We start from the raw sequence: 24,062 nt of genomic DNA on the forward strand, positions 1-24,062 counted from the left end.
TAGATAATTAACTGCTAAATATGTGAATTTCTGTTTTACTGTATTACAACTTAAAGCTGAAGTATACTAAAATAAAATAACTTTCTTTCCTATCTCTTGAACTTTGTATATGAAATGATTCTTAAATAAATTATGATAATATTATGAATAAATCAGAAATATTTCTTTTTAGAAGAAAAAATTGGAAAGTACGCCCAGTAGGTTGCTAATAAAACCTAAACAAATCCTTGAAATATGCAGAAACATCATTTTTAAAGGATTTAATTTTTAAAGGACATGCATTTAGATTTCAAACTATTTCTTAATAATTTTCCGTACATTGTAAATTATGGATATCATCTTTATTAGTTTAAAACAAAAATTTAATAATAGCGAAGCATTTGATTATAAATTTAACATATTTTTACTGGAAAATTCACGCAAGGAACAGCTTAGAAATACGTACGTTTCACTGCCGTAATGTAATATATTGATAGAACTTACTTGACACTGCTTGTTAGGTAGGGTTTCTTTCTCCGAAATAGTGGAGGGAAACTGCTAATTCTCTCTCCCTCTATTCTCACTTCCTTGGCCTACACTATTATTTCTGCGAAACTCTTGCATGGGAGCAAAACAGTAGCGAACCTGGTGGCAGCAGTAGTAGTTCTGTTCGTTCTTGTTTCGATAGCGGAAATATTAAGTTTAAAATATTAAGATGTTTTTTCTGAGTGAGGTGTTGCGTTTTGTTTTAATGCTAAAAGAATGTAGGACGTTATTTGTTTAGCACAATTAAAAACGGCAATTTTCTAATGTTCTCATGATGCACACGGAATTTTTTTAGGTTTCAGGAAAATGTCAACAATGAATACAATGCACACTCGCGATGCGATCCGTGTTAAAGTTAAGGTAAGGATAACTGATCAGAGCTTTAAAATTTTTATATATCTGTCAGTTATATGTAATAGCTTTTGAGGTAAATCTAGTTTCTTATATGATGCTCCTGTTTTAAGTTTGAATTACGAGTGTTCTGCTAAAACTTTTGTGAGTTTATTTAACGTAATGATTAATTTATAACCTTTTAACCATTTCAGTGTTGTATCCTTCTTACGTTATGAATTGTTTATACGTAAATCAAACAGTTACCCTGTTACCTAAGAAATGTTGTTACGTCTTTAAGAGCAATAAAGTAGAAACCAGGAAAATATTTTCTGTAAACGTTGGAAATTTCATATTTTTATTCATCGTTTCAAGTAAAAGAAATGTAGCTTAAATTTTTATGACAAATAAATGTTGATTAACTCTTTTCAATTCAGATTTATTTTTGCTTAACCCAATCTGTCAGTGAAATTTTTTATTACCCTTGTTATCATGTTCATTATTTTACCATTATCAGATAAGTAATCATCCTTACAATTTCATCAATTCAAAATGAGTTATAATTAAAAGATTTGTTTCCAAAGTGTGAATATAATTTTCAGAATTTCTTGCAAATTTTAATTTGTGACATTAATTTCAACTTTACATGTGTGTCATTGTTAAAATATTTTAAATTCAGTGCTGTTATGACATACACTACTTAGAAATACTTGCAGTTATGTTTGAGATAGAGGTATTAGCTTTAAAATTAGTAAACAGTATCTGAAGTTCGGCAGATTTCTCTGTTTGATTTTCCTTCTAAATTTTACCCAGCTTTAAATTTTAATATGTATTGTACATTTGGTAACACTTTTAATTTCTGTATTTTAAACTTGTAAAGACTCAAATATGCTTTAACCCACTGCTTGGATAATTTTCTTTGGTGTAGCTTTCTCCCTTTTCTCCTTTTCCTTCCCCTCAAATTATAAAAGTCGTTTTTTTTTTGTTCAAAGAAAAAAATGTTTTTTTTTTAAATAGATGTAATTATAGAACATTCCCACATGTGTAAAGTTTTATAGCATATATTTCTATTTTTGCGGCTAGTAAACCATTTAAGATATTACCTGAAATATATATGTGCGGTTAGCTCACAAGTAATTGTATGCATTTTAAGTAATAAAAAGTTAAACCGTTAAGGCTAATCTTTGGAATACGGTAACAGGTAGTTTGGCGACATTTTGGTGAGGCGATAAAGGTTACTAGCTAGGACTTTAGCAGTGTACATGGATAAAGTCAAGAGTGTGCACAGTGCCCTTTTTGTGCAATTCTGGGATGTTTTTTTGGTTGATCTTTACAATATGGTAACTGGTAGTTTGGCGACATTTTGGAGGCGATAAAGGTTACTACCTGGGACTTTGGTAATAATGTGAGCAGTACTCAGTTCCGATTACGCATTATTTTGCATGAGGGAAATGAGAGATCATGGGATATGTCATGTGATATTAATGGACGAATTACGGTTCTTTAATCGGAAAAGGGGGGAAATCGGGAAAAAATGTGGAAATTTTGTATTTAGCTTTATTCTGTGTTGTGTGAAACAGTGTTGTTTAATTTTTGGATCCCATGGCCCTAACTAAAGTGAATTCGAAATGGGTATTTAGGCATTGTGATAAAGAGAAGTTTGCTTTTTATTTAGCAGAGGAAGTATGGAGGAAAAATTCGCAGAAAAAATCTTTCAATAATTTTATTGAATGAATTAGAAAAGTGTATCCGCCACGTAATCAAGATTCTGAAGAAGATTAGGTAAGTTAGTATTTTTAATTATTTGAGGATATTATTTTTATGCATTGTTCTAAATGTAAGGTGGAAAGGAATTTGGTATTATTGGGAAAATTGTTACTAGCAATGATTTAGTTTAAAGTAATTAGGATTGTAAGGTAATTTTTATTAAATTAATGTATGTGCTCATTTATATTTTAAGTAGTGTTTTTGAATTTAATTATATTTTAATGAAATGATAGTTATTTTGTGAATTTTATGTTTGTAGGAATTTGGTATACGTTTAAGTTGAAATAAACGTGCATGGAAATAATTTAAATATTTGATACTAAGTATTTGTAATGCTTGCGATATGAATTTGTTGGTGACGTGTATAATGTAATAGATGATTTAGAGGTAAAAGTTTTTGGATATTTTATTTATTTTATATGTGGAAATGTTCATATTTGTAAAGGGTAAATACTTTTTCGCGATCAGGTAATTTCATATATGTTCATTTTACCGGGTTTAAAGATTGAGGAAATTGTCATGTATTTTCGTGAAATTTTTCTAATTTATGAGAAAAAAGCAGTGTACATAGATATAGTGAAGAGTGTGCACAATGCCATTTTTGTGCAATTCTGGGATGTTTTTTTAAGTAAAAATAAGTCGCCGTGTACATGGTTTATGTGTATGTGTTATTTTGAAAAACGTGTGAGGAGTATGGTATTGTGCACTTTTTCCCAATTTTGCAGTGAATATTTGTCATAATTAAGCAGTTTTCTTTGATAAAATTTCTAGCATAAGTGTAATTCGGCTACTAGTTGGAAGTTGTTGGAAGAAGTGTTCAGTAGATAAAAAGAAAAGAAACATGTCTTTACTTCGTGAAGACAAAATGGCGGCGGGGAAAAAAAAATAGAGGGTTGCTGTAGGAGAGTTGGTTGCCAAATTTTCGCCAAAAAATCGCCAAGTTACCATAATGTAAAGATCAACCTTTTTTTAAGTGAAAATAGGTTGGCGTGTACATGGATACCGTGTATGTGCAATTATTAAAAAGGTGGCAAGCAGTGGGCGAATCTGCACTTTGTCCCAATTTCGCACCTAATCTTCATCATGATTAAGCACTTTTGTTCCATAAAAGTTCTAGCATAAGCGTAATTCAGCTAGCATACTGTTGGAAAAAAATGTTGAGTAAAAAAAAAAAAAACATGCCTTTACTTCGTGAAAACAAAATGACGTACAAAAAAAACTAGCAGGTTGCTGTAGCAGGGTTGGTCGCCAAATTTTCGCCAAGTTGCCATAATCCGAAGATTAACCGAAGTTAATGTACTGTGATACCCTTAAGTTATACAATAACTGGGACCAGTGAAAAGTGGGCTATGAAGTTATTTTTATGCTGATGGCTTCATAAAATGTAATAAATCGCGACATCTGAATTCATAATTATAAACAGGAAAAGAAGGAAATATTGAGAATATCAAACTGTGTTCTTTGCTTTTCTGTACCAAAGAATAAAACAGTGACTGCACTTCGTACATAAATGTAGAACTGCATTTGCTGGGAAACATAATTATAATTTAAGAATAATTATTTTGCTTTCCTACATATTATTTCTATAAAGCTAATTCTAATACATAGGCAGAGCAATGTTTTGTTTATCAGCATTTTCTAAATGACTGACAATTTCAAGTGCTAAATAATTATAAGCATAAATATGCAAAATAATGAATTTCAAAACATTTTGTGTAATTTTTTTAATAAATTATCAAACGTTCATTCTTTGCAGAAATATTTATATAAAATTGTAAATACAGAGAGATTATTTTCAAATAACATTATATATACACTCATGTCCATAAATTAAGGATAATTCGGAGTCACGCGGAAATCGAACTCTAAAATAAATATATCACCTGTAAAATCACTACACACATCTTCAAGAATCGTATGCAAATTTCAGGAAGTAACCAGATGACATTAATGGTGCGTCACAATGACAAGAGTGTAAGAGAGTGATATATAAGGAATACAAGCAAAGAAAAATTAAAATTGTTCACAGGTGCTTTTAAGCATTTCAGTGCAATAACCAAATAGTTATGACACAAAGGACTCATTTGGATGATTTTTTATGTGGTAGATTTATCGGCCGTCTGGAATGTGGGCATACCCAACTGGAAGCATCAGACGAACTTGGAATTGCCCAGAGGGTCATCTCCAGGCTTTGGCAACGATTCCAAGATGATGGTAATGTGAGTAGACGTTACAGCACAGGTCGCCCCAGAGTTACAATGCCGAATGAGGACCGGTATTTGGCAGTTACTGCTAAAAGAAACAGGCGGAGCACAGCCTCAGACTTATCTCGTCAGCTCTCTTCAGCCACTGGTACGACAATTTCAAGGCAGACCGTGTACAGACGCTTAGGACAGATTGGGGTTAATCTTTGGATTATGGTAACTTGGCGATTTCTTGGCGAAAATTTGGCGACCAAATCTTCTACAGCAACCCTGTATTTTTTTTTTTTTCCCGCCGCCATTTTGTCTTCACGAAGTAAAGACCTGTTTCTTTTCTTTTTATTTACTGAACACGTTTTCCAACAATCTACTAGCCAAATTACACTTATACTAGAAATTTTATCTAACAAAACTGCTTAATCATGACAAATATTCACTGCAAAATTGGGAAAAAGTGCACAATCGCAAACTCCTTGCGTGTTTTTCACAATAACACATACACATAAACCATGTACACGTCGACTTATTTTTACTTAAAAAAAATCCCAGAATTGCACAAAAATGGCATTGCGCACACTCTTCATCACTATATCCATGTACACTGCTTTTTTCTCATAAATTAGAAAAATTTCACGAAAATGCATGACAATTTTCTGAATCTTTAAACCCGGTAAAAAGAACATATATGAAATTACCTTATTGTGAAAAAGTATATACCCTTTCCAAATGTGAACATTTCCACGTATAAAATATCCAAAAATTTTTACCTCTAAATTATCTATTATATTATAAACGTCACCAACGAATTCATACCGCTAACATTACAAATACTTAGTGTCAAATATTTAAATTATTTCCATGCACGTTTACTTCAACTAAAACATATACCAAATTCCTACAAACATAAAATTCACAAAATAACTATCATTTAATTAAAATATCACTAAACCATGTACACGTCGACTTATTTTTACTTAAAAAAACATCCCAGAATTGCACAAAAATGGCATTGTGCACACTCTTCACTATATCCATGTACACTGCTTTTTTCTCATAAATTAGAAAAATTTCATGAAAATGCATGAAAATACTCAACGTATACTACTCAAACATATTCCAAAATACTACAAACATATAACTCGCAAAATCACGATCATTAAAATATAATTAAATTAAAAAACACTACTTAAAATATAAATAAGCACATACATTAAATTAATAAAAATTAGATTACAATCCTAATTACTTTAAACTAAATCATTGCTAATAACAATTTTCAAATAATACCATTTTAATTTATTTACTCCTTACATTTAGAACAATGCATAAAAATAATATCCTCAAATGATTAAAAATACTAACTTACCTAATCTTCAGAATCTTCATTACGTCGCTGCAGTACTACTGCTAATTTCTAAATCCTAAATCCAGTAGTCAACTGGAAGTCTATTCACCAAGTAATAAGAAATTAATAAAATTTCACCTAAACTCAAACTACTTTCAGCAAACCACGTACCCTTCCTTACACTCCTTTTCACAAAATGTCCATTTTCACCATATTTCTTGCACCGCCATTTAAGCTTGAAATATCCTTCCTTTCACACAATCTCAACTTATTATTATTATTATCAGATAAACGCATTAAAAATTTAGAATTCACTTTACATAGCGCCATGCAATCCGAAAATTAATCAACACTATTTCACCCAACACATAATGAAGCTTTTCCAAATTAACCCCCTTTTCCGATTAAAGAACTGTAATTCATCCATTAATGTCACGTTTCACACAACACAGAATATAGCTAAATACGAAATTTCCAGATTTCCCCCCTTTTCCGATTAAACAACCGTAATTCGTCCATTAATGTCACATGAGATATCTCATGATCTCTCATTTCCCTCACACAAAATAATGCGTAATCGGAACTGAGTGCTTCTCACATTATTACCAAAGTCCTAGGTAGTAACCTTTATCGCCTCCAAAATGTCGCCAAACTACCAGTTACCATATTCCAAAGATCATCCCAGATTGGTCTATATGCTCGTAGACCTGTGAGATGCGTTCCACTTACTGCAACTCACTTGTCGCCTGCGGTTATCCTGGAGTAGAGAGCATGCATTTTAGACACCGCAACAGTGGGCTTGTGTGATGTTTTCTGACGAGCTTGCAGTCTCGCCAGACTTTCATATGGAGAGCTCCAGGTACCCGTTACCACCAAGAAAACATCATTGAACGACACCGTTACGGTGGTGCAGGAGTGCTCGTTTGGGGTGGAATTATTCTGGGTTCCAGAACTGACCTGCATGTTCAAATTGGAACCATGACAAGCCAAATCTTTCGGCACGTCATTCTGGAACAACATGTACGTTTGTTTCGGGACGCCAAGGGCGCACATGTGTTTATGGATGACAACGCCCGTCATCACCGAGCAAATATCGTAAGCGAATGCCTTCAATCGGAGGATATCACCCGTATGGACTGGCCAGCATTCTCACCGGACTTGAATCCAGTAGAGCACGTGTGGGACATGCTTGGCTGACAAGTTGCAGCCCGTCAACCTCCTCCTACATGTCTACCGGAACTTCGGAGAGCATTGCTTTTTAAGTGGTGTAATATTCCCCAAGATCATATCGATAATTTGATACTCAGCAAGCCTAGGTGTTGTACGGACTGTATTACATCGTCTGGGAGACATACAATGTACAGTCAAAAGTCTTTAATCCGGACTCGTTGGGACTTCGGCGATTCCGGATTATCGATTTTTCCGGATTATAGATCATCAGTTTAAATCTGGTAAGATGGCATGCAGAAATTATAAAATTAAAAATATGAAACCATAATTTATAAAATAATGAGCAATTATGATCTAAAGGGTATCAAAATTTACCAAAAAAGAAGCCTAATATTTATTTGTTTACTTTATTAAACATTTCTTTCAACGCGCGGATGCGTAAAGCATACCTTACACATAGCCGAAATTAGAAAATTGCAACCAGAAAACTATTTGATTTGTATTCGTGGTATTTATAATGACGAGGAATTTGATTTAAATCATATCAAAGACAGAGTACATCGAAATGAAATACTACATTTAGTAAAGAATTATAAGCTGAATAAAATAAAAACATCTGCTCTGAAGATAACGATAGTGTTGACAAATCAACTTCCTGTTCACTGCGCGCCGCGACGTCTTTCCCCCCCCCCGCGCAGAGCAGCGTGAAATTGATAAACAGATTTCGGAACGGTTAGATAAACAAAGAATATGCCTTTATCCATTTTTTGTAGCAATTCGTTTTTTGTTTGATGGACATCGAAACATACTTTCGTTTTCTAGATCCTTTGGGAGCTCCAGCATCGGAAATTCTATTTGACATAATCAAAACTTCAAGTTTACTTTTAGAAAATTGATCTTACAGTCTGCAAAAAATAATAAGCCGGATCCAATTCGAAGATTAAGGAACAACGCAATCATCAACATTAACTGAAATAGATAATTAGATAATTTTAGCTTATAGCGTCCGTTATACATTAAACGCGCACGCGAAAACGTATTCTGCACTTGCGCAGATGCATATGCGCAGTCGTAAATGTCTTGGGCACATGAGTAAAACGCCTATGCGCATGCGTCAATGCGGCGCATGCGCAGAAAGATTTTAGCTTTGAGGACCGGATTATAGATCATTCCGGATTATGGGTGTCCGAATTAACGACTTTTGACTGTATTAACAATCATACCAACTATGTAATATTGGTTTTTTGTAAATAGGTGTTTTTTTTTTGTAATTTGCTCCAGGGAGAAAAAATCGCTACTTTTTTTAATAATATCAAACATATAGCATTTTTCTTTGCTCTTTACCTTTTGTTTAATTAAGCTTTACAAATATGTCAAATTCGTTTTGCTTCTATCTCTTGCATTGCCTGATTTTGCATTATCCTTAATTTATGGACATGAGTGTAAGTAGTGTGTACTATTTTTTTTTTTTTTTTTTTTTTCCTGTGGTCTGACACATTAATTTTGCCATATATGGAGATATTACCAGAGGAACTGGAACTATTACTATCGGTTTAAAACATAAGCATACTTCAAAACTAGATTTGTACTGTGCATAAATTATTTGCTGAAACTTATAGTTTATGTCACAGTACACCAAAAAGTAATAATTCAAGTTTTGTTATTTTTAGGCAAAATTCTGGCTCATTCACCTTATAACTTTGTCAAACATTATATTCTAAGAGAATACTCATCAGAATCTTACTTGCTATGAATATCTGTTAAAAGGACATGATGACAAGTATCCTTGGAAGACCACTATCCATTAAAATGAATTCTAACTTAAAACTGTGGTAGTATTTTAAAAGAAGTATAAAACTTGAAAATAATGCTTTACCTGCTAATGCAGATACAGATAATTATGTAAATATTATATAAAAAAAACATTCCTCTGCAATAGTTGGATACTTGCTTAATTAATTCACAAAGTAATTTATACTGATAATTATAAAATATTGAAAAATTTCTGGCCAACCAAAATGGAGCCTTAAGGCAAGCAATTTGTATTATGCATAGTTCTTGATAAGATATGTAAATGCTTAGCATTACAGTGCTTATGCAAATCGTGTGAGTGATGCCACATCGAAGCTATATAAAAAAGATTAAGTATAGGTTGGTTTAAGTACTCGAATTGTGTTTTCAAATTGTTCCTTTGCATAGGAAGTCTTAATACGCCTTTAAAAAATTGTAGGTATTTGATTTAACTTTCCAAGTTCAGCAGAGCCCTTTTTTACATGTATGTAGGAGGGGAGCTTATGTAAGCTGCATATTATCTTTCCGAAAAGTTGGTGCTTTGTTTAGATGAAATCAAGTTACAGTGATGCAAGTATGGAATCAGTGGTTGCAAGAGAGATGGAATGATTGCACCAGCCACATCATGCCATCCAGTGAAAGGACATATGTGTTATATACATGTAAATACACTAATGTCCATAAATTAAGGATAATTCGGAGTCACGGAAATCGAACTCTAAAATAAATATATCACCTGTAAAATCACTACACACATCTTCAAGAATCATATGCAAATTTCAGGAAGTAACCAGATGACACCGATGGTGCGTCACAATGACGAGAGTGTAAGAGAGTGATATATAAGGAATACAAGCAAAGAAAAAGTAAAATTGTTCACAGGTGCTTTATAAGCATTTCAGTGCAATAACCGAATAGTTATGACACAAAGGACACATTTGGATGATTTTTTACATGGTAGAATTATCGGCCGTCTGGAATGTGGGCGTACCCAACTGGAAGTATCAGAGAAACTTGGAATTGTCCAGAGTGTCATCTCCAGGCTTTGGCAATGATTCCAAGATGATGGTAATGTGAGTAGACGTTACAGCACAGGTCGCCCCAGAGTTACAACGCCGAATGAGGACCGGTATTTGGCAGTTACTGCCAAAAGAAACAGGCGGAGCACAGTCTCAGACCTGTCTCTTCAGCCACTGGTACGACAATTTCAAGGCAGATTACTTAGGGCAGATTGGTCTATATGCTCGTAAACCTGTCAGATGCGTTCCTCTTACTGCAACTCACTGTCGCCTGCGGTTAGCCTAGAGTAGAGAGCATGCATTGTGGACACCGCAACAGTGGGCTTGTGTGATGTTTTCCGACGAGTCCAGGTTTAGCTTGCAGTCTGATTCTCGTCAGACTTTCCTATGGAAAGCTCCGGGTACCCTTTACAACCAGGAAAACATCGTTGAACGACACCGTTACGGTGGTGCAGAAGTGCTCATTTGGGGTGGAATTATTCTGGGTTCCAGAACGGACCTTCATGTTCAAATTGGAACCATGACAAGCCAATTCTATCGGGACGTCATTCTGGAACAACATGTACGTTTGTTTCGGGGTGCCATGGGCGCACATGTGTTTATGGATGACAACGCCCGTCCTCACCGAGCAAATATCGTAAGCGAATATTTTCAATCGGAGGATATCACCCATATGGACTGGCCAGCATTCTCACCGGACTTGAATCCAGTAGAGCACGTGTCGGACATGCTTGGCCGACGAGTTGCAGCCCGTCAACCTCCTCCTACATGTCTACCAGAACTTCGGATTGAGTGGTGTAATATTCCCCAAGATCAGATTGATAATTTGATACTCGGCATGCCTAGGCGTTGTACAGACAGTATTGCATTGAGATATACAATGTATTAACAATTATACCAGCCATGTAATATTGTGTTTTTGTAAATAGGTTTTTTTGTGATTTGCTCCAGGAAGAAAAAATCGCTAATTTTTTTAATAATATCAAACATATAGCATCTTTTTTTGCTCTTTACCTTTTGTTTAATAAATAAGCTTTACAAATAAGTCAAATTTGTTTTGCTTCTAACTCTTCCTTTGCCGGATTTTGCATTATCCTTAATTTATGGACATTAGTGTAATGGGTCCATGACACATAGCCGACGGGACACTTAACTGACACCACTTAGCCGACAGGACATTTAGCCGACAGGTCATTTAGCTGACACGGACAGTTAGCCGACAAGACATTTAGCTGACAAGGACACTTAGCCGACACGGAGTTAGCCGACAGGACATTTAGCTGACAAGGACACTTAGCTGATAAGACATGTAGCCGGCACGGACAGTTAGCTGACAGGACATTTGGCCGACACAGAGTTAGCCGAAAGACATTTAGCTACGGGAGACTTACCTGTCAAGACACTTAGTCAACAGGTTACTAAGCCGACAGTGACGTTTAACTGAGACATACCCAAAAATTATTTAAACTATCAGTTACAAAATTTTTCGACTACTCCATAAGTTCAATATTTAAGTCATTTTTTTCACTTATCAGTAAAATTCATTTTTTGATTCTTAAGGATCTCATATTAATTATTGTGTTAATTTAGCATTGTTTGATATGTATCGTGCTGTTTTTATTTATTAAACATCATGTTCTTCACAAGTAAACCACGTAAAATTTAATTCAAGAGGAATATCACAAAATATTTGAAAGTGAATCTTTAGAATTTCTGCGCGTTGCCATTGCTTGCTTTGAACTCATTGAGTTTCTTAATCAAAACTTCGTTAAAGTTACAAAATATGAAATGGATTAAAACAAATTCGAAATTAGGCCGTCCAGGTGCCCATGTTCGGGTGGAGGATTATGTTATTCAAAATTTTATGGTGCTAAATTCTGTTGTTTTTTTTTCACAGTGCGAGAGAAACGTACATGCATTCATGCAGATTCTTAATTATTTAATTTCTTTAAATTTAATACAGGGCGAAAATATTTGGTGGCAACAGTTTGCAAAGTGAAACGGATATTTATAGTGAAACAAAGCAAAATGCCGTTTCGAAACTAATAGCTTTTCTGAGCTGCCGCCCTTTTGGGTTAATAAAATAAATTAGCAATAAATAAGAAAACTTATGTAGAACTAGACATAAATTAAAAAATAATCACTATAAAATACTTGCCAATTAGTTATTACTGTTAAATACAATTTTTAACATTAGAATAAATGCATAAAAAATATTAAAGTGTTAAAAGTGTTAATCACTATGATGTATTAGAAATATTATTGAAATAAAACTTTGTAGAATATTATGCTATAATATTGAGATATACTTTTAAAAAAGCAGTACAAATAAGAATTTTAAGCAAAAACTTTCAAAAATCCATTTTTTTCGATTTTAGTATTTTCTACTTATTTACACCAATAAAAAGCATAAAAATTGTAAGAGGAAACTGTTTGTTTGAATTTTTCTATTAGTTCAGATTTAAAATATTATTTTTTAAAAGAAGGAGATACAAATTTCCTTACAGCATAGGAAAAGCTAAAAAATATACAGACCTGAAAGCATGTAACAGCTTTATAATTATTTAGAATGTTAATTACGCTTGATAAACATGCTAAATTTTAAAAAATCAATCTCAGTTTCAAAAATAAAAATATCTAAAAATTCTAATTTGTGAAATGAGTGCTATCACCAGCTTTTTCATGAAAATTATACGCGCTGCAATTTGCTGTGTCAGCAAAATGTCCTGTCGGCTAAATGTCCTGTCGGCTAAGTGTCTTGTCGGCTAAATGACCTGTCGGCTAAATGACCTGTCGGTTAAGTGTCTGTGTCGGCTAAATGTCCTGTCGGCTAAGTGTCCCTGTCGGCTAAATGTCCATGTCGGCTAAGTGTCCCTGTCGGCTAAATGTCTTGTTGATTAAGTGTCCTGTCGGCTAAGTGTCCACGACCGGAGTGTAATATACTGCATAGCAACATGAAGAACTCTAGTGCACGAATTAAGGTCTGTTGCACAACAGTGTTTGGCAACGCATTCCATTCAACATTTGCCTGTTGAAGAGGGGAATCTGCAAGTCATCCATGGCTGCAGTTACCATAGATTCTCTACCACAGGCATATGCAACTGTAATAGTGTGGTGAATGTGATAAATGGATAGATTAATGCTATAAAATTGTCTTTTCATATAACTGTTAAGTCTACCAATATCATCATATTGGTCATGTCCAATTCTGGTAGCACTGCAGTGGCAGACATCATGATTTTTGCATTACGTATCATCAGACCAATAAATGTATATGTATAGAGCAGAGTAATTTAGAATTAATCAGCTGCTTTCAGGTTTTAGTTCAGTTCATATTCAACAATTGTAAAGTGCTGTGATTGTATATGCTGGAGCAAGGAATCTTATAATTAATCAATCTTCAGTGTCACGCAGGTCCATTACATAAGTTGTTTAATAAATGCCAAATTCAATTTTCCATAAAATTTTTAAAACAGGTATGTGAGGCACATTCTTGAGTCTTGAAAAATCTGCAATTTAGGATCCAACATTCACAATTTTATCTTCTTGTGCGACTACAGTAGCAGGTTCATTGACTTATTGTAGACTGATTTATTTATGACATTTTCTGGGTCTGTTCTGCAGTACCTCTTTCCTCCTCCCAAATTAACCAGTTATTAGTTGCAGAGTATGCATAGTTTGGCATATGTTTCTAGCAATTTTGAGAGCAAATCAATGCTCACAATGGTTTCTCGCACCACGTGATCACTACATGTTCAAGCAGTAAGTGTACTGAATGCAGCAATAATATTGCAATAATCTAGGATGTGTAACTTCACATTCCAAGCACATTGGGACAACATTAATGCCATCACAATGACTTCTATTACAACTAAAGTAAAGGATAAAATCTTATGTATGTGTTTATAGATATAAAGTAAAGGATGAAATCTAATATATTTGTTTAAACACTTTTGCCTTTGTCGAATTGCATATCATTAAATTTCATGCATTGCTCCGTCAAATTTTAAATTTTTTTACTTTTCGGATGTTTCTGTCATTTGAGACAAAATGTATTCCTAAAAAGTTTCATTGCATTTTGGATCATTAAGGTGACATTCCATTATACATTAAATGTGATTATTTTGATATTTGATAATTATTTTATGCAGGAGAGCTATAGAGCACAGAAAGAGGGGGAAAAAAAGAATTGCCATTTTTTATTGAACAGTCAGTCATACTTATAGGTACGAAGGTGATGGTGAAATTATGCCATAAGTACTTGCTGAAAGATGAATCGGTAGTTTAAAATGTAATTTTTATTAGACTTTTATTTTTAGTAAGAATACCTAAAATAATCATTCAACCAATCTGTTTATTTGCTTAGCATGATTATCCAAAGGAGACTGAGTTGAGATTCATTTCAAACTTATAATATTAATGAAAAATGACTAATATTCAGGAAAAAGCTTGAATCACTAAAATAAAAGTTTCGTGTAAAATTATTTTGGAACATTTTACAGATTATCCAAAGGAGACTGAGTTGAGATTCATTTCAAACTTATAATATTATTGAAAAATGACTAATATTCAGGAAAAAGCTTGAATCACTAAAATAAAAGTTTCATGTAAAACTATTTTGGAACATTTTGCAAACAACTCTTTCAGTTATGCATATTTTTATAAGTGGTAAATTGCATATTACATCATTACCGATAAAAATTAGGTTGTGATAATTTAATAATTGCAAAAATAAGATAAAGCTAAATACTCATATTGTTTGTATATTTTGATGCACTGGTAATAGCTGCAATAGAATAACAGTAAAGAAGCAATAATTGTAGATTTTATTGCATAGTGTTCATGTTGATAAAGAATGTAGAGAATATTTTTGTTTAGGCTTAATCATGAAATTTTAATTTATTATGAAACTGAAATAAAATATTTTTTTAATTTAATTTATTGGTTGTATTTTTAATAATAGAAATGTGAAGGACTTCTGGCTCCAGAGTATCGAAGGTTTAGTGTTGATCCTCAGATCACTTCCTTTGAAGTTCTACAAAGTTTATTAGCAAGAGCTTTTGATATAAAAGGGTAAGTAAACTATGTAGTTGCACAAAAGAGAAAGCTGTATAGTTTCTGTATAGTATTTTAATGTGTATAGATGTTTTGCTTTACATAGTATCCATTATGTACACAGTATTCATGAAGCTTTGGATTAGTTTATTAAAATAGAATTATAAAATTCTTTGTATAAGTAAATAAAGTTGAAATTATGCAGAATGTCAGTTCATGCACAATTGATAACTTTTAGTTTTCATAAAGAAATAAATGCAATATAAAAGAAATTAAGCATTGGAAATATAAATAATTGATGCTTCCAACAATCCATATACACACTGAAGTAAATTTAATATAAAATTAAGTTTTGGAATTATTAAAGTTGTTTAACTGTAGGGTGTTTAAATGCAATTGTGACCCATTTCCATGATATATTTTTATCCAGCATATATCTCAAATGCGATATGAATTTTGAAATTTCAGATAATAAGACTTAAAACTTATCTGTTTTCCATAAGAAATATTGTCTATAATAATTTTTAAACCATTATTATAAACTTGGGAAAAAGTAAAGTTACCTTTTTTTCCAATTTTAAATTGTGATAAAACCTGCAAGAAGTAAATTACTATGTAATAATCCATGCATAATCAGAATCTCACACTTTCATTAATGCATGAATTGTACAATGGCAGGAAAAATTCAAAGAACATATTCAAAATTCTTACATAAATTTAAAGAACATATTTAAAAATCCTACATAATTTAAATGTTTTTTTCTGCTAGGAACAGGCAACTTGCACAAGATCTTTATTTTGCCATGCGTAACATATTGTTACAAAATGTACAGGCGCAGTGAGATAGCTTCCTCGCAAAGCAGTTTTAGGGTTGCTATAAAATGTTAAGGGAAGACCGGGTTGCCTCTGGAACGAATTCTTACCAGTTTAGCCCAGAATGTTCTCAAACACCAGTCAAAAGCTATATAAACCTTGCTGGTATGCTGAGAGTTAGTTAGTATCGAGTTGGTGTCTGGTCTGGCAAGCCAATCCCTGCAGAGTTGATCGAGTTGACAGCCAGGCAGCAAGTGCTGAATGGGTCGTCGAGTGCACCGAAAGAGTCTTGTAGTGTATCGTGGTTAGTGCATCATCAAGAGAGCATGTTAAGTTCTGGGAATGACTGAACCGAAGAGTCGGGAGCTGTGCTCTGTGTGTCATCGAGTGCATCGCGAGTTGTAGCGTGGAGAGTCTCGAGAGTACGTGGAGTTCCGAGAATGACCAAGCAGAGTGGGGAGCTGTACTCTAGTGCTTTGCCATGAAGCTGTTTCCGCTGTGATAGCCTGATAACCTGGAGGCTGTGTCGCTGATCGTGTCAGCGTGTTTGTAGTAGTTCATCGACGACTGTAAAAATGTGTTTTGGAGCTGTTCTGACAATGCTGGCCAATAAAATGTGTTTAGATACTTCAAGAAGTATTGTCATTATTCACTCTAAATCCTCACGAACCCCGTATTAACGTGAAGGAAGAAAATAACGTAAAAACTGGTAGCAGAACATAATATCTTCAAAAGCAAAAATTACTGTTTCTAAAAAAAATTAATGAAATATAAGGTTGTGGTATAAAGTGGGTGAGACAAAAATTGGTGTTTGAATGTTTAAGAAATACTCAGAAAAAATTAATTAGGTGTGTAATCATCCCTGTGATCACAGGCTTTACAGTAATTTACTATCCTATTGATTAGACTGTCTGGGACTTCCTGTGGTATCAAAGTATATTCATGATAAAGAGTGTTAGGTAGAGTGTGAAATGCAGATTAGCATCCTACACAATTCCATCATTTAAATCTGGGAAATATATGAACTATTCCTGGATTCATTTGTCCTCAAGATAATTGGTCAACAGTACCGCATGATGGGGACAAACATTATCATCCATTTGTGAAGAAGTTATTACTGATTATATCTTTAAACAGCTTGACATAAAGATCAAAGCCACATCTCTATATCTTTCAGCATTCATAGTTGTCCTGGTAAAGATGGGTAGGTCAGTGTGGCCATTCAGAATGATGTTTGCACATACCATGATTCCATCACCTTTGTATCTTTGCATTTCACAAATGTTTTCAAGCTAATTCCTTGTATTTTGCTTCCTGTAGATTGAAAAGTGTCTGGAATCAGTCTCCAAACAAAAATGAGACTTATTGGTGAAGAAAGCTCAGGCCTAGTCTGTGGTACTCCAGTCACAATGACCACTGCAGTGGGATGAGTTTTGAAGCTGCAATTAATGCGACACAGACCATAGTTTTCTATGCATATAGCCTTTTTTTATGTAATTTGTCACTTTCAGTATATATGGATTGTAGCAGTAGTGAATTCGTGAATTCCCTTGCAATCTGGGCTATCAACACTTATCTATTTCTGTTAGCAATCTATGCCAATTAATGATTTTTAGCATCTATTGTGGCATGCTTCTGACCTTGGCTATATCATGTGCATACAATCCTATTGTCTTTAAACCATTTCCAAATTCTTGACATAAAGCTTTTGGCTACTTTAAGGTCTTAACAGACCTGCATGAGTGTCTGTCCTGCTTCCATTTTCCCAATCGCATGCCACTTTTCACATTTCATCAGATGCCTTGTCAAGAATGTGTCCCAACGTCCATATTCAAAATTTTATCCAACTACTTGTACAACCCTTGAAATTAGAGTTTGAAACACCCACTTATACTCCTTTCTGTATATGCCAAAAGGATGAATGCAAAAATTTGAATATTTCTGTGTAGCAAAGGTGAATCACATTAGATTGCATGTTACATTGAAATTGAGCTACCAACCGCCTATCGGTGGACTCCTATTCGAATTTGCAGAAAGCATCTTTTTTTGTTCTTTTAGTTTTTTGCTCGAGTGTATATCATCAGTTAGGTAATTCAACAGTATATTAAAATAAACAAATTTCTTCAGTAGGAAAATGTACATTGGAAACTTGCAGTTATTTCACTTTATTCAAGCTGTGGTTATCTGAAGCAAGTACTGCAATTTTCCAAAGGAGTCTTTTCCTAAATTTTGGGATATCAGATATTTTGGAATAATAAAAATGTCTAAATATGCTTTATTTTGAACTTGTAGGACTGAATATGAATAATATAGCAGTTGGATCAAAAAAATGATGTCTTGGAGTTTTTCTCATTTTTTGTGTTTTATGTGACCTTGAAAAGACAAGAATAGCAGTATGGGAAAACTGCTTAGTGTTGCACTGTGGTATCATGCAGTAAAACATATACAAGGTTTTTGTAAACTAGTTCAACAAAATAAGAAAGGAAATAGTACGCATTAAGACGTAGATTGCGTACAGTAAATACTAGGGATGCATTTTATTCAGAGTGTCAGAAAAGTGTAGAGTTAAATATCTAAGTTAAACATTCAAAAGCTAAAAAAAAATATTTAATTAAAATCATAAGTTGTATATCCTCATTCAGATCAGAGAAAGACTTAACTGGTTCCGGCGGCACACTACCTTTTAAAGTCAGAATTTCAACAAAAAAAAAAAAAAAAAAAAAAAGGTAGGCTGTCTAATGAGGCCTAGAAAACTACACAGGTAAAATTTTGTGAAGATAATTATCATTTTAATTCTGTGGGCACACTGAGTGAATAGAGCTTTGAAAAGAGTGCTGAAACGAGCATTGCTGGGAAGCGTGTAAAAGAGCAAGAGAGTTTGCCTACGATTTAAAGTCACTAGATTCTGAGTACTGTAGCAGATTTAGCATTACCCAGGGTGTGCCACAGGGAGGCCTGGTGCTCTACACCCCCTAAAAAAGCTCTTCTTGGTTATATGATGATTACATGCGTATGAATGGAAAAAAAAGTAACTTGGGTATATGGTATTTATGTTATTTACATTTCATATTTACACTTTCATTTAATTTTTCATGGTGGTACTTGTGAAAGTGACACCACCTTTAAAAAAGCACAACCCAATATTGCATGTTTTGCCACGTATCGGGATCCATATCAGATTCACTATCTGAAAGCAATTTGTGTAGCACTAGTGCTACAGAAATGGTCAGCCCTCTTCGATCCATTTCAAAAATAATTAAAAATCTGAAAAACAAATAAACTAATATTATATCTACAATTTGAAATTATAAACTATAAAATAAAATTAAATAAACATCTACAACTCAAAACTATCAATTGTAGTGCTAACAAAAAAAAAAAAAAAAAGAGAACTGCTCTAGTGTCTTAAAATTACCTGTGACCTTGAGAAAATCACCCCAACAATTTCTTAGTTGATCCAAACCTCCCCTCCCCCCAAAAAAAGAGAAGAAAGAAAAACAGGAAATGAAACACATATGTGGACCCACCTTTCTGTTGTCAATGAACTGACCAGAGAGCTGCAGAGAAACAGTTACAGCTTTTGGGCTTGTCCTAGCCTCTCAGTGAGCCCAATTTGGGCACACCTGATGTTCGCCATTCGATTTTAGGCAAGATTTCAAGGTAAAATTTTTAAACTAATATAGAATAAGGACATTAGCATACCGCCAGTAAAATAACATAGAAATTTCTTTTCAAATAATTCCTTTTATATCCTACAAAAAATAAGGAAGATTTCTTTGAAAAATGAGGGTCTTTAAAAACTAAACATGGCTAAAATATATGGATTGGTTTGTGTTGGGCTGCCATCTACTTGAAAACTTACTAAAATAAAGAAGGTTCAGAGTAACCTCTAGTAACCTATAAATCCTTTTTCATTCAATTTTTGTTTGCGTACAGAAGGAAATTTTTAGGTGTGCTACAAAGGGTTAAAATAAGTGCTCAAAGTGGCATCCAAGGGTACCATTTCATAATTCATACCAATGAATGAAAGACACATTTTCATGTAAATTCTTGGTGCCATGTTTACTTTGACACTGCAACAACTCTTGCAGCAAGAACTTTCACGAAGTCTACAGGTATCTCAGTGATCTAAATTTAGATCTAATAAGCATAAAAGCCAAGCAACAGGACCATCATATCCAGTCCCCTGTCTATGATGTATAACATTCAGTAAGTGTTGGACTGTAGTGTCTAAGTGTGCTGGAGCTCCATCATGCATAAATGGCATATTCCTTTGTTTATGAATAAAATAGCCTGTAACAAAATGGGAAGCTCTTGCTCTGCCTGGACATAAGTATGCTGTTCTCAGACATTCTAGCAGCAGGTAAGAACCCACCATACAATGACAAAGAATATCTTTCTAGATTTTCCTGCAGATCTCTGTTAGTGCTTATGAGGAACGGTGACATGTAAATTGCTTTCAGCTCAAGCATTTTTGTTGTTACTGTTCAGATTGCTTCCCTAGGTAAGCGAAGCCCATCACTGAAGTATCCTATGATAAAAAAAAATGACTGATTTTTAGTTGTAGTCTGGATCATCCACCACGCAAACCTTAGCCAATGGGGATGGCCAATTATTTGTATTTAAAGATTGAACATTTTGCATGTGGAATAGGTGCATGTGGGCCTCAGGTACAACTTTCCACATCACATTGTGACAAACTCCAATGTTGGATGCATGCTTGTTATAGAAGTTGCTGAAAATCTCTCCAATACATGTTCTTCTATTTTTAGTTATGTTCCATGTCTCTAAAATAGTGGATTTTATGTTTTTATCCAGTCTTTTGTCAACAGTGGCGGAGATAGAATGACATATTATGCATTGAAAATTACTTATGGTATAACAGTAGTTCTGTAAATACATTCCCACTTGCTTGACTGTGCATTAGATATGTATCTGCGAGTTCCTCTTGCATCTAATCTGCCATGGCTTTTATGAAGTTATTTCATGCAATATTTGCACAATAAAAATCTAAAGTATTGAGCATGTGACACTTTTAAAGATCAGTGTTTGCTTTGGACAACTTTCCATTGAACCTTTGTCAGCTAGTCAGCTATAGCCATCAGTGCTGCTTCTTGTGGCTGGAAATTTTCCATACAATAATAAAAGGTTTGCAGGAATGTTCTGAAGGTGTGCTATTTCGTTCGCAGGACAGATGCAACGTCAGAAATGTTGTGCTTTTTGGATTTGTTTTGAACTCTTCTTTGTGCATGGAATGAGGACTGAGTTCCATTGTAAATATTGTTTATTTTAATGGGTACTATCACATCTTATTTCGTTAAGACAGGTGTATATATCTCTGGATTGTTAAAGGCCATGTTAACTTTTAACCTAATTCTGGGCCTTTTATCCATGTCTTGCCTTCCAATGCAACTGAGAAACAGCATTGGAAAAAGTACCCTTGGTTTTTATCATTTCAGAGTACATTGCAAGTATCCATTCATAAACTCATTCATGCAAAAGAGGTGGATGTCAGTGTCCTATTTTTATTCAGATGTTGATGATTACTCGTTACTTGTGACCACTTAGGAGGTGGAAAAATCCAAACCATCACCAAATCAGGAAGAAATATATCTTTTTTTCCCCATCTATATCCAGCAGCAGTATCCTGGTAACAGTGGTGCCTTATTAGTTTAAATTTGAAGTTCTTGATTGTTTTGCAGTTTCATAGTATTAGAAATGGATAATTTGATTGGGATAACATAAAAGATTGGTTCTGCAAGTGTATCTGCACTGTCATAGCCTGGAATCTCCCATTATCTTGGGATCTACTGTTAAAAAATTCCTTTCCCATCATCAGTAAATCAGCTAATGATTTCTTTGCAGCATTCTCCAGCTTCAACTGCTGATGTACGATTCTTGTTCACCATTCAAGGTAGATCTTGAATGGCTACCTGGAAACCTTTAAGACCAACTTTTCATCTTGTATTCAAGGCTTCAATAGCAAGAATAACTTAAGAGATATCTGAATCAAATTTTTTAAAACTTAAATGTTTAGACTGTCACCTGTGACATCAAACATCAAATGTTTTATACTTAAATTTAAATCTTTTTGAAATGAAATGTATACCTTTTCAAATCCTATCATCAGTTAGCACAAAATGTGTCTTTACTGCACATTTTGTGAAACGTCATGTTCTGGTTAAAAAATGCTTGGTGGAAGGTATTGCTGAACTTCTCCAAATATCTTTAAAAATCATCAGAATAATTTCCGTAATGACATTTAATAATATCAACAATAACCGGTTTTAAATATAGTACTCTTCTTACATTATTTTTTATTATATTTGAGTATCCTAGAAAATTTAGAAAGTTTTTTTCTTCAATATTAATTCAGAGTAAATTTTACATTTTGGTTGATTTTAAGGATCTTCCTGTGAAAAGAATGATTCTTAAATTCAACAAAACATAAAATTTATATATATATTCATTCTGCAAAATATATATATGAAATGAAAATCAAGATCATGTTTCATGCTTATCAGCCATGATCTGCTTAGCAGCACAGGTACTGTAGTTGGACAGCTCAGAAACAGTTTTCTCTTCTGATACAAAGAGGAGGTCGGTCTATGAAATTATGCATATAGAGTTTTATGGTCTGAGACACTTACTACAGTACAAAGTCCAAAATCTGAACTCGTTGGAACTTCAGCAATTTCGTATTTGGGATTTTTCCAGATAATAGATCATCAATTTAAATCTGGTAAGATGGCATGTAGAAATTATACAATTAAAAATATGAAATCATAATTTATGAAATAAAGAACAATTATCTAAAGGGTATCAAAATTTACAAAAAAAGCTTAATATTTATTTCTTTGCTTTATTAAACATTTCTTTCAATGTAAGTTGTTTAAGTTGCTTCCATAAAAAATTAAAAAAGTTGCTTTTTCTTATGTCATATACAGTTGACTTTCCAATGCCATGCTCCTTGCATAATTTTGAGACAGATATGCCTTTATCCATTTTTTGCACAAATTCCACTTTTTGTTTAATAGACATTGAAACATGGTTTCGCTTTGTAGATCCTTTGGCAGCTGCAGAACTAGAAACTCTTTTCGATATAATCAAAAGTTCAAGGTTAATTTTTATAAAATTGCTGTAATAATAACAGTCTGCAAAAAATAATAAGCTGGTTCAAATTAGAAGATTAAGGAGCAGCTGCATTAACTGAAATGCCTTAGAATCAGTTAATATACGTTTAGCATGTGGGGAATGATGTGTTGACACAGCCTATGCATGTTAAGATCCTTATTCAGTATCCACTGACATGTGGCCTCTGATAGCTCAACTGATTCTGCTATTTGGTAAATTGTTTGCTGCCTGTTTGCACGTACAGCCGCAGACACCTTTTTGATGTTCTCGTTGGTGCATGAAGACGTGAGACGGCCACAGCATTTGTCGTCTTTGGCACTTTCCCTGCCTTCTGTGAAACGATGATACCACTCAGAAACTTGTATTCTCAATAATGTTTCACTTCAGTACACATTTCAAAAGTCTCCATAGCACTCTTTCCCAAGTGAACGCAAAATTTGATATTGATTCTCTGCTCAACTGATGCCATTTCTTTCTATCACCGGTAAACTAAATGCACCTGCCTATAAAAAAACGCTGTTGCTGCGAGCTTTCAACCACGTGATTTTTGACAAACCACTTTTAGAAAAGGGTGAGAACGTAGTGTTTTGTATTAGCTGAGAAATGCTTGGCGCCAGAGCGGAATGTTGGCTGATGTCGCATGCGCCTCCGGAATTGGCACTGAAATGTATTCTCTGAGAAACTTGATTTGTGTGGTACATTGGAAGTTGCGATTCATATGTTACGCTGTAAGGTGGAACCTAGCGCCTGAGTGTCGCTATGGAAAATAAAGGTATTTAAACTGTGTAATGTGTGTGGAGTTATTTTATTATGATATACAGCTATCGACAGGAAATAGAATAAGTCATTTCAAGTTTTGTGGTCCGTCGAGCCGGAGAGTTAACACAAAACTGTCCTCATAGTCACACTACT

General features: G+C 33.9%; 1 protein-coding gene across 1 annotated transcript in view; it reads left to right on the forward strand.

Moving 5' to 3' along the window:
* The first annotated feature begins 616 nt into the window (after positions 1-616).
* LOC118195338 (uncharacterized) overlaps positions 617-24,062 on the forward strand; it is a 45,088-nt gene continuing 21,642 nt past the window's right edge. Inside the window, exons 1-2 of the mRNA XM_035366643.2 lie at positions 617-885; positions 15,112-15,221. Of these exons, the coding sequence (XP_035222534.1) occupies positions 832-885; positions 15,112-15,221 (164 nt within the window). The 5' untranslated portion in view covers positions 617-831. The remainder of the gene's footprint in view (positions 886-15,111; positions 15,222-24,062) is intronic.

This window comes from Stegodyphus dumicola, chromosome X1 (genome assembly GCF_044657685.1).
Source record: "Stegodyphus dumicola isolate Sdum_Otavi_A_Nest chromosome X1, ASM4465768v1".
Lineage (NCBI taxonomy): Eukaryota > Metazoa > Arthropoda > Arachnida > Araneae > Eresidae > Stegodyphus > Stegodyphus dumicola.